The 17,947-nt window shown below is 42.3% G+C and overlaps 1 protein-coding gene across 1 annotated transcript in view; it reads left to right on the top strand.

The window, feature by feature from the left end:
* Positions 1 to 17,947, top strand: part of armc8 (armadillo repeat containing 8) — a 134,240-nt gene that overhangs the window by 75,170 nt on the left and 41,123 nt on the right. Inside the window, exon 16 of the mRNA XM_062533766.1 lies at positions 4,814 to 4,906. Within this exon, the coding sequence (XP_062389750.1) occupies positions 4,814 to 4,906 (93 nt within the window). The remainder of the gene's footprint in view (positions 1 to 4,813; positions 4,907 to 17,947) is intronic.

Here is a 17,947-nt window from a genome sequence, read left to right as displayed (position 1 = left end):
TGACCTTAAAGGTCAGATTACGTTGTTTTTTGCCGCATAATAGCTGACTAAAATCATGTCATATTTGGTATTAAATTGAATAAATTATGGAACTGCCATTTAGCCTAATACAGTGATTCTTAACCAGAGGGATGCAAAAATGTTCAGTGTTGCACCTGTTGGCCGCAAGGGCCACAAGACTGGATAGATTATCAAATGAAGACACCAGAAATATGTAATGCATGAGATGCTCAGTCATCATGCAGCTAACTCTTTTGAAACTAACTTAATTCCATTCGCCAGAGGTGGAAAAGTCCAGCTTCAGAAAGTAAAAGTCCTACCACATATCTGTGCCAACCACTCACTTGAACCAGCTGATTCTATTTAGCACAACTCTTCAGCCAGGTAGAGCAGCTAAGAGAGAGATCACTTGTTAAGTGCACAGGCAGAACCGATACATGATTGGACTTTTACTTTCTGAAGCTGGAGTTTTCCACCTCTGCCATTCACCTTGTGGGTATATCCGCATCAAAGAGATGTACTGCAAATGCTGCTAGCTACGTTAGCACATTGTCGTTATACCCATGCACTTATCCTTAAAAAACTGCTGGAATTCTGACACTACACACATGCCCAACGCTTTTGAGTGAATGGATGGCCAGAAGTTCTTCACTAGAAAGCTACCATTAAGTGAATCCAGCCATGTCTAAAAACAAATAGCGTAATCGTTACGCAATGTTATAATAACCGAAATCGCACCGGTGAAATGTCTATAAATAAATACAAAAATGTGTGCTTTTTGGATGTCACTCATAGCCACTTGAAAGTAACCCATGTCAGGTCCAAAATGGGGAATAGCTCTGCCTTGTCCAGACATCCCAAGTCTCCCGGAAGTTCCGGGAGTCTCCCGCTTATTAATAGCGACTCACTGATGCCCGCAAATTACTTAGAATCTCCCGGAATCTAGAGCGAGCGGGCAAGATCGCGCACACACAACACAGACTGTGCTCAAAACTGCGCACAGCATCTGTATAGCGCGCACACGACATAGAGGCAGGGCGAGAGACTGTTCATGTGTGTGATAGTGTGCGTGTGTGTCTCATGATGCATCCTGATTGGCATGTTTCGGTAAGTCAACCAATCAATTTCCAGTGTGGGAGGGATTATATCTCTTCTCCCGAACCGTATCAATAGGTTTCATTTCAAGTGCATATTATTCAGGCCGGCTAGTTGCCAGGGCCACATGAAAACAACAAACTCCTTAGACCTGTTTAAAGTTGCAATGGAATAAGAATAAAAGCCGTTTACATTAATAGTATAAGCAGCCCATAAAGTAATCTACATATTCTTACATGATTAGAAGTGCATTGGGCTATAGCCTGTATTATTGCCTTGTCTTCCTCTTTTTTTTTTTTGCGGGGGGGAGGGGTGGCGGGATAGGGATTAGAGTTCTCAACGGGCCGGGTCGGCCCGACAAACCCGACGGGACCCGCGGGTTCGGGCTGGGTTCGGGTCGTAAATAATAAGCAGATGACTCGGGTCGGGTCGGTCCTCGGGCTAAATATTTTCCACCAATGGAAAAAAAAACAAAAAAACATTTATTAATCATCGCTGCTGTTTACCGCGAATCATCTTGAATTTCTCTATGGGGATCAATCTATCTATCTATCGTAAAGGAAGTCTGGCTGCTGCATGCAAGGTGCATGCAATCATGGAGCGGGGGCAGACGTGACGCTACTGTGTTGGGAGATGGAAGGACAGAGCTTGCGGCAGCTCTGTCATGTGTTGCACCAACATTTATGAGTTCCTGTGCAAGTTCTAAGAAGCTGTCTCCTTGAACAAAATAAAATGGCACTATTGTTGCTGGGCTATAGCCTACGTCTTCGTGAATAGCTAACAACTCATCATGAAGCGTGTATGAAGCGGTTATTGAAATATCATGCTCTGTGGATGATTCTGCCTTTTTTATAGCAAGAACAGTAAGTTTTCCCATTTATAACCTATAGAATATTTATAAAATATCGTTTCACTAGGTTTTACGTGGGTTAGGTAGGCCACTGCACATAATCGTGCCCTTAACGACCGTCCGTCTCCATAGATAACATAGGAAAACTCGACCGCCGGCGTCGGGCCGCGGGCCGGGTTCGGGTAGATAATTCAAATGTATGTGTCGGGTTACATCGGGCTCGGGCTTTGAAAGCCACGGGCCGGGTCGGGTCGAGTTGTAATTTTTAGGCCCGTTGAGAACTCTAATAGGGATACCTCCCTGAAATGACTTTTTGCAGGTTGGGATGCCTGCTTGTCCAGTGCATGAAGCGACTCCTCCATCCGTGGAAGTGGGTGTGCATCTTTGCACATGACCATGCTCAGCTTTCTGTAGTCACAGCAAAAGCGCACACTCCCGTCTTTTTTTCACACAATGACCTCTGGCGATGCTCAGGGGCTGCTACTCTCTTTGAGGATGCCTCGTAGAACTTCAACAGTGCACTTTACAAGCTTTACATGCTGTGCCGAGTTAAGCTCTTCTGCAGCTACCTGTACTGGAAGAGGCATACTCTGGTGTCCGTCTTCAGTAGCGTGAACACTGTTCAACATGCAATACCCCATCCATTTCCTCAAACCCCACCACCTCTTTTGGATAGATCCTCTGTGACACCACAGCTACCCTGGCCCTGGGCATTAGTTTTATGGCCTTCTCACTGGTGTTCATAACCCTGACAGGGACTTTTCCTGCTGCCTTTCTGAGTGTGTTGGCAACCAGAGGCCCCTTCTGGATGCTGATTTTTGGAGTGGCTTCCACCAGGAATTACATTCCACTGTTGGAGGCATCTAGCCTGACTCTCGCCAGACCCTTGTAGTTCCACGTTGCTCCACCAGAGGCGTTTCGCTGAGCTCCACACAAGGGTCTGGGCTCGAGGGAAATCCAAACTCCTTCCAGGGAGTAAAAAATGATGAACCAATCAGGAGCTCCGAAGAGAGTGTTTGATTCAAACAACAATGTTGGCACGCAGCGAGGAGTCTTGTGCTGACATTGATTCTACTATTTCAACCGTTTCGTCAAATCTATCGAGTATTCATTCTTTAAAAGATGAACAGAGAATGGTTTTGAAGACATTTATTGGTGGCAAGGATGTTTTCACTCTTCTTCCGACCGGGCTTGGCAAGAGCTTGAAGTAGCCTAGCGCGTCATTCAAGATAACGGACAAGTGGTTTATCAAATCACAGGCAAGGATGTTTTACAAGGCCGATGTTTTTACAGAAATATGTCTCCTATCTAGAAGTCCCAGATCCTTGGGTGAAGCTCAGCGAACTACAAGGATCTGGCGAGAGTCAGGTTAGGAGGCATCAGCCTTCAATCACCTTCTCACTGTGTGGTGGGATGGTGATCACTTCTCTGCAGCCACCTTGACAAACCCAATTCTGCCATCTGAATCCACAAATTCCACGTCATTCTTGACCCTGTCCAACAAACCACGGACACTTGCCTCTGGTGGAGCAGCCTTTTCATCCTCATTGCATCCACACCCGGCAGAGAGGTCACTAGGTCTTTGATGATGTTCATCCCCATAATGCCAGGGAGCCCATTTTTACATCTTTACAACATCCAGATGGGTGTCTCTCAGTATGAAGATGCACTGCCGCTAAAGAGTGGTTCCAAAACACTCGGCATCTGCTTCAAGACAACCAAGGACCTGCATGTTCAGTCCATTGGCTGCAGTCAGCTCCACCCAATGGGTGGACTTTAGCTGTTCCTCTCCAAAGTGCTCTCTAAAGTGAGACTCTTTGATGGTGGTGCCCTCAGACCCAGTGTCCCACAGGCAGCTTGTCTTCACTCCAGAGATCATCAGGTCAACAGTCCAGCAGACACTAAATGCATTTTGTTTCAGGAACTGGTCGAGTTCAGTGTCAACGCAGTCTGCCAGCCCACTCCTGACCATCGATTTACCAGGGGGCCTTGGTTCGCTCTCTGGCTAGACACTAAAAATGACCACCCTAGATTGCGTTACCGCTCATAAATGCGGAAGTAATAGTTTTTTTTTTTAATATAGGCGGTCTTATGCACCTCCACGTTTCACGATAGGCCAACATCATCCCAACACCGAGAACGATCTGAGACAAAAGCCTAGTTTCGCAAATTTATTACATAACTGATGTCATAGTATCACTTATCTTAATACCCTGAGTTAAGGCTTTGTGTAGCCTCGATATGTCTAGATAGCCTAGATATGTATAGAATTTGCTTCGTAGGATACCCCATAGATCTCAACTTCTTATATGCACACAAACCTGTGTATGTGTATGTTCCTCTGTGTCTGTTTGTTTGCATGTGTTTCATCTTAAATGTCTGTTTCTCTTATGTCATGTGATGCAAAAATGTGAAGGAAGACATGATAATGTACATAAAATCTCTGTAAAGAAATGTCTCTAAGGGGACAATAAACAAACTAACAAACTATCTAAGCTAATTTTCTTAAGAAAATCCTTTCAAGGCCCCAGCAGTGGCACGACTGGCTGGGGCACCTGCACCGCACGCCGGCGACCCGGGTTCGATTCCCGCCCCGTGGTCCTTTCCGGATCCCACCCCTACTCTCTCTCCTGCTCGTTTCCTGTCATACTCTCTACTGTCCTGTCGAATTAAAGGCATAAAAAGCCCCAAAAAAATAATCTTAAAAAAAAAAGAAAATCCTTTCAAGTCATAATTACTAGTATAGCAAATAAATTCATTAGGAGATGATATGTGAATAGCGATAAAAAGTGGGCGATGTAATTGTTTAGCCTCTTTATGACATATATCTTGTGATAATGCATTACTTTTTTGTCTCTATTTGTGCAGCCAATCCTAGAATCTGGAGTTATTGACCTACTCTGTAGTCTCACACAGAGTGAAAGTCCAGCTCTAAGGGTTAATGGCATCTGGGCCCTCATGGTAAGGCATCCTCTCCCTTCTTTATATTCTTGTATCATACTGAAAGGTTTTAATCTAATTCATATTGGATGTGGTTTATTTTATTATCCTTAGTTTTGCTCCATGAGAGTACTTTGTAGCCTATTAGAGAAATAGTTATTTCAATTGAGGGGAAAGGTTGACGACATGGGCTAATGTTTAATTTCTAGACTTTTTTTATTTCAGTTTTACCTTTTTTTGCTGGGATGCAGTGTAAAGTCCCTTTCCCACATGAGCGAGACATCCGGATGTCAAACGGATATCAAACGGGTGGCTGTATGTGGGAACGCAAAACTCGGGTATTTTCTTACCCGGAAATCACCCTACTAGCCCCCTAGTACTACTTCTAGATGTTACCCGGGTGCGCTTAGGTGGGAACGCAGCCGGCGCAGTTCTGGGTAGAGATGGGGGGCGTACCGATGACGTATAGAAATGCGCCCTTGCAGCCTGCTTGCAGCACGAGGCAGAAAGTACAAATTGCCATGGTAACGATAAACATTGCCCTACGAGTATGAACACAGACAGAACACCGGAGTACAGAAAACAGTGACATGTTGTGTACGTACAATAAAATGTTAAACTGCAATCACGTTGTTGTGTTTGTTGCGGGACAGGCAGGATTGTCCTTGCAAACGTGAATAGCTTGAAGTGTTGTCGATTAGCTTGCAACTAGCAACTGTTACTGACTGCTAGCTGTTTATTACAGTGGTTAGCAAAACAGCTAATAGTTAACGTCGCTGTTATTTAGCATTGTTGCTTTTTGTAGGAGTTGGGAAGGAGCCTCAGACCTCTGTGTGCTGTTTATATACTTTCCAGGTGTGTCATTATTTTCTATTCATTTGTTGTGTTGGATGTTTATACCAGAGAGGGTTTAAGTAGAGCTTTGTTTACTGTGGTCCTGGCGTTAGCTATTTTTTCCTCTATGCTAGCTCCCGCTGACTAGCGAGCTAACTACTTCTGTTGTTTCATGATGTTTTGGATCTGATGTAAGTTCGCATCATCCAGGCAACACAGCACAACAACGCATTTATTTAGCGTCATCTCCCTCCCCCTGCAAGTGCTGACATTGCCCCACCCCTCGTGGCTCCTACTCGGGGCTAGTGTGAACACAATTACCCGTATCTCACTCGGACATAAAGCTCATGTGGGAAACGTCCGTGTCGTGCCTATACCCGGGTAAATATCTCCGGGTAACTTCTAGAAGTTATGTGGGAAAGGGACTTAAAGTGTATGCGTGTGCAAAGAAAGTGTGCAAAGGAAAGGCCGCATTCGGCTTACACCTTTGTGTCTATCCAAATATGTCCACATGAAGTACGATGTGTCATGAGAGTCTTTGATGATGCAGGAGTGCGAGGCTGCTTTCCTCACCCCCTTTTGTTGCTTCCAGTCCAGAGTCACGGCAGTTAGTTCTGCCACAAATTCCGGTAGTTGGTTCTGCCACAGGTTCCCTTAGACCTGTGGTTCCTGATAGAGTTCTCAACGGGTCGGGTCGGCCCGACAAACCTGACGGGACCCGCGGGTTCGGGCCGGGTTCGGGTCGAAAATATGGGCAGATGACTCGGGTCGGGTCGGTCCTCGGGCTTAATATTTTCCGCTCAGTGAAAAAAAAAAAAAGATTTATTAATCATCGCTGCTGTTTACCGCAAATCATCAACGTTTAGGAGACCCGTGCTATACATGGCAGCAACTTCAGCTAGCTAACATGTTAGCAAGTTGGTTTGATGACCTTCTACGGCGAAATCAGTCACATTGTTCAAATTTTTGTCAATATTAAAGGGTAACTGCACCCTAAAATATGTTTGTTGAGCTGTTGATTGATTGAAAATACTCATAAGTGGTGAACTATACCATTACCAGGGTTAATATTGACAAAAATCGTGTTTCTCGACAAAAGTAACATTTCGTATGATTTTGTATTGGAGATATTGCTCTCCGCGCCCTCTACAGGTTGAAACATGCCATGGCATGTTGGTCCAAATTACTATTGGGATGCTGATGTTGTCCTGCACTTCTCGTCCAACACTACGTCACCGGGTCGTTACAAATTAGGAATGAAATGCCCCAACACCTGCTGCCCTGATTAGCCTACCTGTGATAAGCCATGCACTCATTCCCAGATTGACACGAAATCACCATGGTTGATTGGCTGCAGCAGGGCTGCACTCCCTTCCAAATTTCAGAACGTCCTGCCCATTTTGAAAGCCTTTTTCAGAAATGTGAAGTGGGTGGAGTTATGGGGTGAAGTTAATCTTTAACCCTGGTACTAGTGTAGTTCTCCACTTCTGATTAATTTCAATCAATCAACAGCTCAAAAAACATATTTTAGGGCACAGTTACACTTAAATCGTTTCATCAAAATCCATCCATCACTTTTTGAGTTATCTTGCTGACAGACAGACAGCTAGGGCACCCCCCAGCATAAAAAACGCGATTGATGGACACAGCCATAAGCCCTTTTTCCATTAAAAAGTTAATTTGCTTAAAAAACGATGCGCATCAAAAGTTAGTGCGACACGTGATGGAAAATGACTTCTATCGCTCTAACGTCGGTTTTGATGTGATAAGTTAATTCGCTCGCCAGAGGTGGATTAAGGAGAGTTAAATCGATATAAATGTGATGGAAACGGTTTGTAGCGATATAAGTTACTGTGACGCCTGCTCAGAATGTTCACAAAGTCTGCGCTAAAATCTGAATTCTGTCTCGCGCATACAAAGACGTTGACCTCACAATGGTGTACCATTTGCTACCTTTGATAAATTTGCTAGAACTGTTCCATTCACTACAACTGTTGATGGAAAACCATCTAGCGCAGTAGAAATATGCACATTAACAGGGTCTGATGACATCATTTTGATTCGCTAGAATTGTTCTTTTGAATGGAAAACCGTTTTAGCACTTCTTGTATCACTCAAAATTACATCGACTTATGAGTTAATTCGTTTGAAAATCTAATTTAAAAAGGGCTATTAGATGGACACAGCAGCTAAAGTTGTCCTTGTCCCTTGTGTGTTTCCTTTATTTTAACCTCCTGCCTTGCCAAATACGTCATCAGTCACACACCCCTAATAGCGGGGTTGACCTGTTCCTTTCACATTCAACCCACCTTGGCAATAATACTACCCCCCGAGACGGGTTCAATTGCCGAGGCGGGTTGACTCCCCACCCCGTGTCGGTCAGTGTGAAAGGAACAGCCTTAACGTTAAATTCGGTCAGTGTGAAAGGGGCTATCCTTTGCAGATCCTTTGTGTCTATGGGGGAGAGGCTAGAGTGGCTGGATGGTGGGGGTTAGGTGCAGGATATTAGCCTGGGTGTTCCCATGCTGCCTTTGGGGCACAGTCATGGAATGTCAAGGAATTTTGTTGTTTTGTTTAAAGGAATATGCCACCCAAAAATGAGATTATGCCAGTCTCGGTCACCCCCAGAGTTAGAACAGTGAAAAAAAAATGGTTAAAATCCGTCCGGGCATTGTCCTGCTTTGGGAGCAGCGTTTTTAGCTTTAGCTTAGCACAGTTGCTGTAAATGAAGGGTGTCAGTAGCACGTCCTTCAAAAAAAGTGACCGAGACATCTACATTTTTTTCTAAATATATCTTGGGAGCCATGTGTTAAAAACGAGTACACATCATAATGCAAAATCAAACGAGGCTATTATCTAGGCAGATATTTACTTGGAACTATATTCGGCCTCATCACAGGCGAAGCACTGCTAGATAGGCACAAGGTTCTCATGCAGCAGCACTTGAATCCCATTCCGTGAAGTTCCAGTCGAAGTTAGGAGTTTTCAAGTGCTACATGAGACTAGCGGTGCTTCACCTGTGATGAGGCTTTCAGAGACCATCACACCAGCTATCACACATGTGATCAATGCCTCCCTAAAATCCGACACGTTCCCAGCAGCGTTCAAAGTGGCCCAGGTTACACCTCTACTTAAGAATACCTTTCCTATCCAAAGGTATAGAGCGAGCAGTTTCCAAACAAGTCTCTGAATTCCTTTCGTAGAACAATCTTGTGGATCCAAATCAATCTGGGTTCTAAACTGGCCACTCCACTGAAACAGCTCTGCTGTTTGTAACAGAAGCCTTAAAGGAGGCCCGGGCAGACACTCAGTAATCAGTGCTCATTCTGCCTGACTTATCGGCTGCCTTTGACACGGTAAACCACAGCATCATTCTCTCTATACTCTCGAACATGGGCATCTCTGGCTCAGCTCTTTCCTGGTTTGAATCCTACCTCACAGGACGCTCGTTTAACCCTGTGAGCCCTAGACTGTTTTAACACTAGAAGCGCCAAGCGCCGGTCATTTGACCGCTGAGACGTACTACTTGAAGCGCCGCGTTGGTTTGACCGAGATATACCTAGAACTGTGACTAAAAAAAAAAAAATCTTTTCACTCGATTAAATTCCAGGACCCTACGTTCACGACTTTTCCTAAATACGCGTGTTTTATCACCCAGTATTTTTACATGATCAAAAGCACACCGGTACAAGCTAGTTTAGAGCTATTTTGCTCTTCTTATGTGACAATACTGCTAGTCTCACGTTCGGCCATGTTTTTTTCAGACTGCTCTTCTCTTTTTTCACAGCAGATGTCGCAAGGGAGTTTCCTGTCAGTCAGGCATGAGAATAATATTTTACCATAAACATATAGTTTATATATGTGCAGTATGTATTATATATGTGATTTATTTAATATAATACGTATTATTCATTTGCATGGCATAGTCTATGGAGGCGATTTACAGTGGTAAAATGCAGTTTACAGTGGTAAAAGTTTGTTTTGAAAACGTTGCGACATTGTTCTATTAGGCAGGCCCACGTGTGTACAAAAATATTTTCAGCTGCAATTCGTCGTAGCCTATTTAAATTAGTTTCAGCCAAATCATTAATCTGCGCTCAAGTAACAAAGGACATTGGCAAGCGATTCTTATGAATTATTTCCAGATGATACTCGTCGAATTTTAATTAGTTAATTAACAGAAACTGCAAGGTTGCAATAGCAGATAGGGACACTGGGGGCGGGAGGAAATGTTACTGTTTTCGATAAAACTGGTCAGTCAAGCAAAACAACGATTTCTGAGCGATTTTATGACTATGAAAAAGTTGCATAGGGTCTCTTTAAAGCTCAGACTAATGTATAAGCATTTTCTTACATATTTGCTGGACTGACTGAATGTGACTTGCTTTCGTCTCGTCGCAGACCTATTTCCAATACAATGGTATGTAAAACGTCAAGTGGCGCAACAGTGGCTTCCTCGTCTAACACGCAGTCGACCCGGGTTCTTATCTCGGCATGAGCGAAATGTTGTAGCTTACATTGACTGGATTCACTGACCGTTTTTCAACGTCGACGAAAAAATATTTTTTGTTAACTCTTTCACTGCAATTGCCTTTTTCAATGGGGAGGGCTCCTGAGTGGGCTTGGGAACGATCTGGCAGAGTTTCAGGCTTGTAAACAGACTGTACTAGCGATCCAAACCGCTAGATGGCAGCAGTGCCATTTGGATGATTAGTATCTGCCTAGAGTGCACATGCAGAGACATATACAACAAGCAAACACATGGAAGATCGACCACAGTGGATCTAGTTTGCACGTGATGCAGGGAATAATTATGCTTACTTCTTACATCAAGGATGGAAAACACGTGAACGGTATGATCCATTTACATTGGATATTGCTATATAGACTAACAACAACTTTGCTAGTGCTAGCTTGCTAAGTCTACCGTCCTGTTCAGAGTCTATAGCGACCATCAGAGTCCCTAGCAACCTTGACAAGACTGACGAGATAACAGTGCAATCGTGGTTGACATACTACTGAAATGCTAACGTTAAAAAGTTGATTTTCACAAAAAGATCGTTTTCTCCATTTTTTGGTCAAAAACAGGTGTTTTTAGCAAAACTAAGCCATGTTCTACTGACGATTACTAAAGAACGGAAAACGATAGAAACAAACCATTTTTTCCTGGTGAAAGAAGAGAGTCTACTCTTTCATTTGGGACCTTCGGTGTTTACATCTAGTCATAAAGCTCACCGTTCGGTGGATCTTGGAAAAACAGTCAAAATGCTGTAAAACGTCTGGCAGTATGGAGCGCTCTGCACTGAAAATCGCTGGCAGCCAATGAGTTAATGGTTTTTAATAACAAACTATCTGAAATAAACGGCTACTGTTTACCATTAACGAAAAATAATTTTGCCAGCCAATCATTTTCTAAGCCAAATTGAGCTGCCATCTGACAAACTTTGGCTAAGCCAGTTAGACTTTTTGCATCTAAAAATAATTATATCATAGAGACACATGTGAAAAATAAATGATAGCCTAGAAACTAGGCCTACATGAGATTTTCCCACTGGATTCACCACATCAGTATTGTGCTCGTTGCTGCGATACACAGGACTCACAGTGAGTTAGCGACCAATTAAAAGTGCACGTTCTCCGCAATGTTTTTTTCTCGCGCTGAGATGACAGGGGAAAGAAGCAAACAAAGTAGCCTAATTTTGATCTCGCTTATACATTCCTAATTCCTACGTAGGGCTACTCAGACTTTTGTCAAATCTTCAGGGCCCGGTTGCACAAACACCAAAACCAAAGATTGATGATATGAACCAAATATTCTGGAACAGACAGATTTACAGCATTGAACGTGATATTACTGCAACTTCCACCGTTTCCAGAGATTGCTGCGCTGTTCACAACGCATGCAGTCTACATTGAAGTGAAACGTGCAGAACGTTGTCCAAAACAATACAATAACATTGTGTGTTGAGATCTAGTACAATATAGACATCTGTAGACATGAAGTGGCAACTTAAGCCATTATCAGCCATGAAAATTAACTAGGTTTTGGCTGAGCCAGCTAGCCAGCCAACAACTTCATCAGCCAGCCGTTATTCTCAAAGCAAATGGCTTCGGGGTCTATACATAACACACTATCCATTGCAAACATAGCCTATTTGAAACCTTCGCACATGGAGGCATTCAACAGAAGAGCAATTATAGTTGTCTTGTGCGATCATTCCCCCTCCCCCATACACTCGTCTAACCAGTTCACTTAGGCTACAGACATCACTGCGGCATTGAGGACAACTGCCTCCCCACCCCCACCCCTTCTCTCTGCCCCCTGCATCTTTTAGTAGGCTAGGCCTATTAATTGTTTGATTTGTAAGGCAGAGCAGTAGGCTGGCTGTTTAGGCAACTCGTGGAAGAATGCGCAATCATGTTTCATCGCATATGCGCGTTTCAGAATGTTCGAATTCGCCAGCGTGCGTGTAGTTGTGTGAATAGAAAATAATAGACTAGAACAGTGGTTCCCAAACTTTTAACAGGCATGTACCCCCTGAGACATTATAGATCTTCCCGAGTACCCCCACACCACCAATTGTTAACAACACGTTTTTTAATTATTGTTAATATTTATTCGTATCAATTTTGTCACAGACAGATCTCACACACATTAGGCCTACGACATGTCCAAGATCTCATTAAAGCTATTGTTAACTTTTCACATGCTGATAACAAGTATTGCTTTTCACATATTAACATTGTATATTTTCTTAACTTCTCTGCTGTAAAGTAGCCTAATAATAAAAAAGGAAGCACATTAACAATAGTTAAACTAATTTGGAGTAGGCTAAACCACACAGAATAGGCCTACCACCTCTCCACCCACGTCACCAATCAATGTGAGGGATGTGCCTGGATGTTCTTGCATAATGCAGTGATGTTAGGCCGAATTGGGGACAGTTTCAGTCTTCGATAATTTTCAACAAACAGTCTGTACTCTTAAGGCAGACCAACGCTGAGAATCCAGTCTCGCATAAATACGTTGTAGCAAATGGCATCAACGTCTTAATAGCTCGGTTTGCCAGGACCGGATACTCTGCCCGCAAACTAACCCAGACATCTGTCACTGTCTTCTGACCAAACTCTATGATAGTTTTAGTTTGCTATGATAGTGTCTTGACCTGAAAAGTTTGTCCCGACAGCAGGTGTCTCCTTTGACGTTTCTGTTATTGCTGCGTGAACCCGTTGCGTTTCAGCCATTTATCCATCGATTGCAATTTTCTTTGTCAAATAGGCTAGTCGTAGTTTACGTGCGACAAATAGCAAATTTTATTATGACGCCGAGCTGTAATCAGTGCTGCAACAGGCTGCTGTAAAGCTCTACTTTACCATCTCTGTCTCCACTCTCCAATATTTAGCCTAATTAATGCGGAGAAAATACGTTTTTAATGTGCAGTGCAAATGCGGAAGTTAAGTTACCTCCGTGGGATATAAAAAACGTTTGGAAAGGCATATGATTTTGATATTTTTCCACGTACCCCCTGAAATCGGTCCACGTACCCCAGGGGGTACGCGTACCCCAGTTTGACAACCACTGGACTAGAATATACTTTTTTGATGCCTTGCTCAAAAGAACATGAACAGATCGGGGATCGAATCGGTTGGGGATCGAACCAGCAACCCTTCGGTTCTGAGGCTGAAGCCCTAACCAGTAGGCTACAGCTCTGCACCACCAATGTATTTGCAAAACGGAGAGCATGTTTCACTCATCATTTTTAATTAATTCTCGCGCCTATGCCTGCTCAGTTCAGCTGCTCTCTCTATCTCCCTCCCTCTGAGGTAGCTAGACCCTACAAGATGCTTCTCCCTAAATGAATGAAAGTAGCCGTGGTAGCCTGTGAAGGCTCCTAATCACAGAACGCATGCCTCCATTTTAAAATAGCCTATAAATAACATTTCTAAGTAGCATACAAAATGTAAAAGCGAAATATACAAAATGAAATACTATGAAAAAGTTGAGTCAAGTTTGCTTAAGGTTTGTTCAAGAACTCTTTCAGAGTTTTTACCTCAAACAACACAAATCAGCACATAAATGAACAGATAACTCAAACATGCTGTAGCCTATGTCATAATGAAACAACCACAGACTATCAACACGGTCTGACACGAATGACACATGGCTTAGTGCAAACTGAATTTATGACCAAACGATTTGATTCGTGCACGAAGCGCCATCTAGCTATCATTATGTGTAAATAACAGCGTCCCAGTCTGAGGACTCAGCGGTCTTTTGACCGCCTCAGCCGCGCTTTAAGTAGTTCACACCAGCACAGCGCTTCTAGTAGGACGTCAAAGCGGTCAGATGACCGGGGCACAGCACTTCTAGGTCAGAACGGCACGGCGCTTCTAGTGTTAAACAAATCAAGTCAGTTTTATTGTCAATACTTCACATGTGTTATACATACAAAGGAATTGAAATTACGTTCCCCGCTATCCCATGCGTAGACATACATCCAGACAAGACAGAACATGACACCACCAGGGAAGACAGGACATAACAACAGTAAAGTGCAGAGACATACAATAAAGTGCAGAGAGCTTAAGGCTTGTTCCAGGGTACACATATTATAAATAAAATAACAAGCAAAATAACAAGATACAAGATACAGTACAGGATAAGAGGTAATATTTGCTTTTCTTTGTTATCAGTGCAATTTCCAATAGTGCAAAACAGTCCTTTGGTGTATCTGAGTCCAGGGTGTGTGTGTGGGGGGGGGGGGGGGGGGGGGTGTCAGATCCCTAGACTCCAGCCAGTCTGAGGTTTCTGGTGGCTGGGGCTCGGGCTGAGGCTGAGGGAGTGAGAGAGTTCAGGGTCATTCCGTGTCAAATCAGGACACTTTCAGACCTCATCGGAACGGATTTCAACGAAACTTGGTATGCTGATTTAGTGATATGAGAAGGCCTCAGAAATGAACTTGCACGTTTCTTGCATCAATATATAGGGAGATTCAGACTAAGAAAGTTTGCATAAATTGGGGTGGGGACTATACATTTGACTTATTGTATCTCCTTTACTGTAAGTCACACAGAAATGGTTCTGATGTCGTTTGAAAGCTCGTTTCCAGCTCTATATTTTACATAAATAACAAACAATACCCAAAATGAAAGGTAGCTGAGTTATCAGAGATTATAATATTAAAAATTGAATAGCAAAAAAACCTATATTTTAAATTTCTTCATTTTTCCCCTAAAGCTAGCCTGTAATGTCATTGACATCATCTGAAAATGTGGTCTATGGTTTTTGAGGCATTGCAGAGATATTGTGACCTGTGAGGTGGCATCACATAGGTTACAGTCACTAATGGGCAGCTTTGACATGAAACTATTGCACAACACCGGCGTAACAAATTCAGTTAATTACGTTTTCAGCTATTCTGAATTTGCATTGATTCATTCAGACATAAAACATTATTTTATGCTTGGAATGACCCCTTCATTATCCATTTTGTGTTAAATCACCTAGTGGCGGAAAGTCTCCAAAAAAATCTGAAAAAAATCACAGGTGTTTGTAGACTAAACCTATGCATAACTCTTAAATATTACAGCTGTATCACTTACAGTTCAAAAACTACAGCCCTTTGAAGATTCAAGTCATTTTAACCATTGTGGTGAACGATCCTTTTTGCAACATTATTGGCTCTTTTGGTATTTCACTCACATTAGTGAAACTATGGGAATACAAGGACATTTCCCTGTTGAATTAAGAAATCCAATCAGATGTGACGTATCTTGTGTAATTTCCCCTCTGCCAAGCTCTGAAAATGGCTATAAATTCATTATGTGAAAAGACTTCATCACTTTTGAAGGCTTCTCATGCGAAAAGTATGTGCCATAAATGTATCAGATTATTTTTGCCACTCATAAATGGACTACAAGGTCATGTCCATGCATTAACTTTGGTTGTAATCATTATCATATTGTCAGGGCATTTTGATTTAATTGAGCTTGAATTTCAAAAAGCCCATTTTCGTCTTCTCATTTCACCAAGTGAACAGTTAACAGGATTTTTAAAAAAAATACCATATGTCAATCTGTATGTGAGGATCGTCTCTCCAAAATTTGGGCTTGTTGCTGAGTTTCTTATGATTTTTGGAAAATATTCTTTATGGGTGATTCCGTGTTAAATCAGGACACTTTCGGACCTCATCGGAACGGATTTTAACGAAACTTGGTATGCTGATTCAGTCATATGAGAAAGCCTCAGAAATTTATTTGCACGTTTCTTGCATCAATATTAAGGGAGATTCAGACTAAGAAAGTTTGCATAAATTGGGGCGGGGACTATACCTTTGACTTATTGTATCTCCTTTACTGTAGGTCACACATACAAAATTCCATCACTTGTATTACCTACAACTAAGTGAGATAATTGGCTATGTTATGTCATGCTGAAGTTCAATGACATATGAACCATGTATGTGTGACCTACAGTAAAGGAGATACAATAAGTCAAAGGTATAGTCCCCGCCCCAATTTATGCAAACTTTCTTAGTCTGAATCTCCCTTAATATTGATGCAAGAAACGTGCAAATTAATTTCTGAGGCTTTCTCATATGACTGAATCAGCATACCAAGTTTCGTTAAAATCCCTTCCGATGAGGTCCGAAAGTGTCCTGATTTAACACGGAATCACCCATAAAGAATATTTTCCAAAAATCAAAAGAAACTCAGCAACAAGCCCAAATTTTGGAGAGATGATCCTCACATACAGATTGACATATGGTATTTTTTTAAAAAGTCCTGTTAACTGTTCACTTGGTGAAATGAGAAGACGAAAATGGGCTTTTTGAAAATCAAGCCCAATTAAATCAAAATGCCCTGACAATATGATAATGATTACAACCAAAGTTAATGCATGGACATGACCTTGTAGTCCATTTATGAGTGGCAAAAATAATCTGATACATTTATGGCACATACTTTTCGCATGAGAAGCCTTCAAAAGTGATGAAGTCTTTTCACATAATGAATTTATAGCCATTTTCAGAGCTTGGCAGAGGGGAAATTACACAAGATACGTCACATCTGATTGGATTTCTTAATTCAACAGGGAAATGTCCTTGTATTCCCATAGTTTCACTAATGTGAGTGAAATACCAAAAGAGCCAATAATGTTGCAAAAAGGATCGTTCACCACAATGGTTAAAATGACTTGAATCTTCAAAGGGCTGTAGTTTTTTAACTGTAAGTGATACAGCTGTAATATTTAAGAGTTATGCATAGGTTTAGTCTACAAACACCTGTGATTTTTTTCAGATTTTTTTGGAGACTTTCCGCCACTAGGTGATTTGACACAAAATGGATAAAGAAGGGGTCATTCCAAGCATAAAATAATGTTTTATGTCTGAATGAATCAATGCAAATTCAGAATAGCTGAAAACGTAATTAACTGAATTAGTTACGCCTGTGTTGTGCAATAGTTTCATGTCAAAGCTGCCCATTAGTGACTGTAACCTATGTGATGCCACCTCACAGGTCACAATATCTCTGCAATGCCTCAAAAACCACAGACCACATTTTCAGATGATGTCAATGACATTACAGGCTAGCTTTAGGGAAAAAATGAAGAAATTTAAAATATAGGTTTTTTTGCTATTCAATTTTTAATATTATAATCTCTGATAACTCACCTACCTTTCATTTTGGGTATTGTTTGCTATTTATGTAAAATATAGAGCTGGAAACGAGCTTTCAAACGACATAAGAACCATTTCTGTGTGACTTACAGTAAAGGAGATACAATAAGTCAAATGTATAGTCCCCACCCCAATTTATGCAAACTTTCTTAGTCTGAATCTCCCTTAATATTGATGCAAGAAACGTGCAAGTTTATTTCTGAGGCCTTCTCATATGACTAAATCAGCATATCAAGTTTCGTTGAAATCCGTTCCGATGAGGTCCGAAAGTGTCCTGATTTGACACGGAATGACCCTTCAGCAGTCTCACAGCCTGATGGTTGAAGCTGTTGGCGAGTCTGGCTGTGCGGGAGGGGAGGCTCCTGTACCTCCTACCAGAGGGCAGGAGATTGAACAGGTTGTGTGAGGGGTGATTTGCATCACTCACAATTGTGAGTGCCTTGCGGGTGAGGCGGGTTGTGTAGATGTCCTGAATGGAGGGGAGGGTTTCCCCTATGATTTTTCCAGCTGCATTGGCTATGCGCTGGAGTGATTTTTTGTTGTAGTC

This window comes from Sardina pilchardus, chromosome 4, assembly GCF_963854185.1.
Source record: "Sardina pilchardus chromosome 4, fSarPil1.1, whole genome shotgun sequence".
NCBI classification, from domain to species: domain Eukaryota; kingdom Metazoa; phylum Chordata; class Actinopteri; order Clupeiformes; family Clupeidae; genus Sardina; species Sardina pilchardus.
The sequence above is the reverse complement of the archived record's forward strand: the minus strand, read 5'-3'. Positions and strand labels throughout refer to the sequence as shown.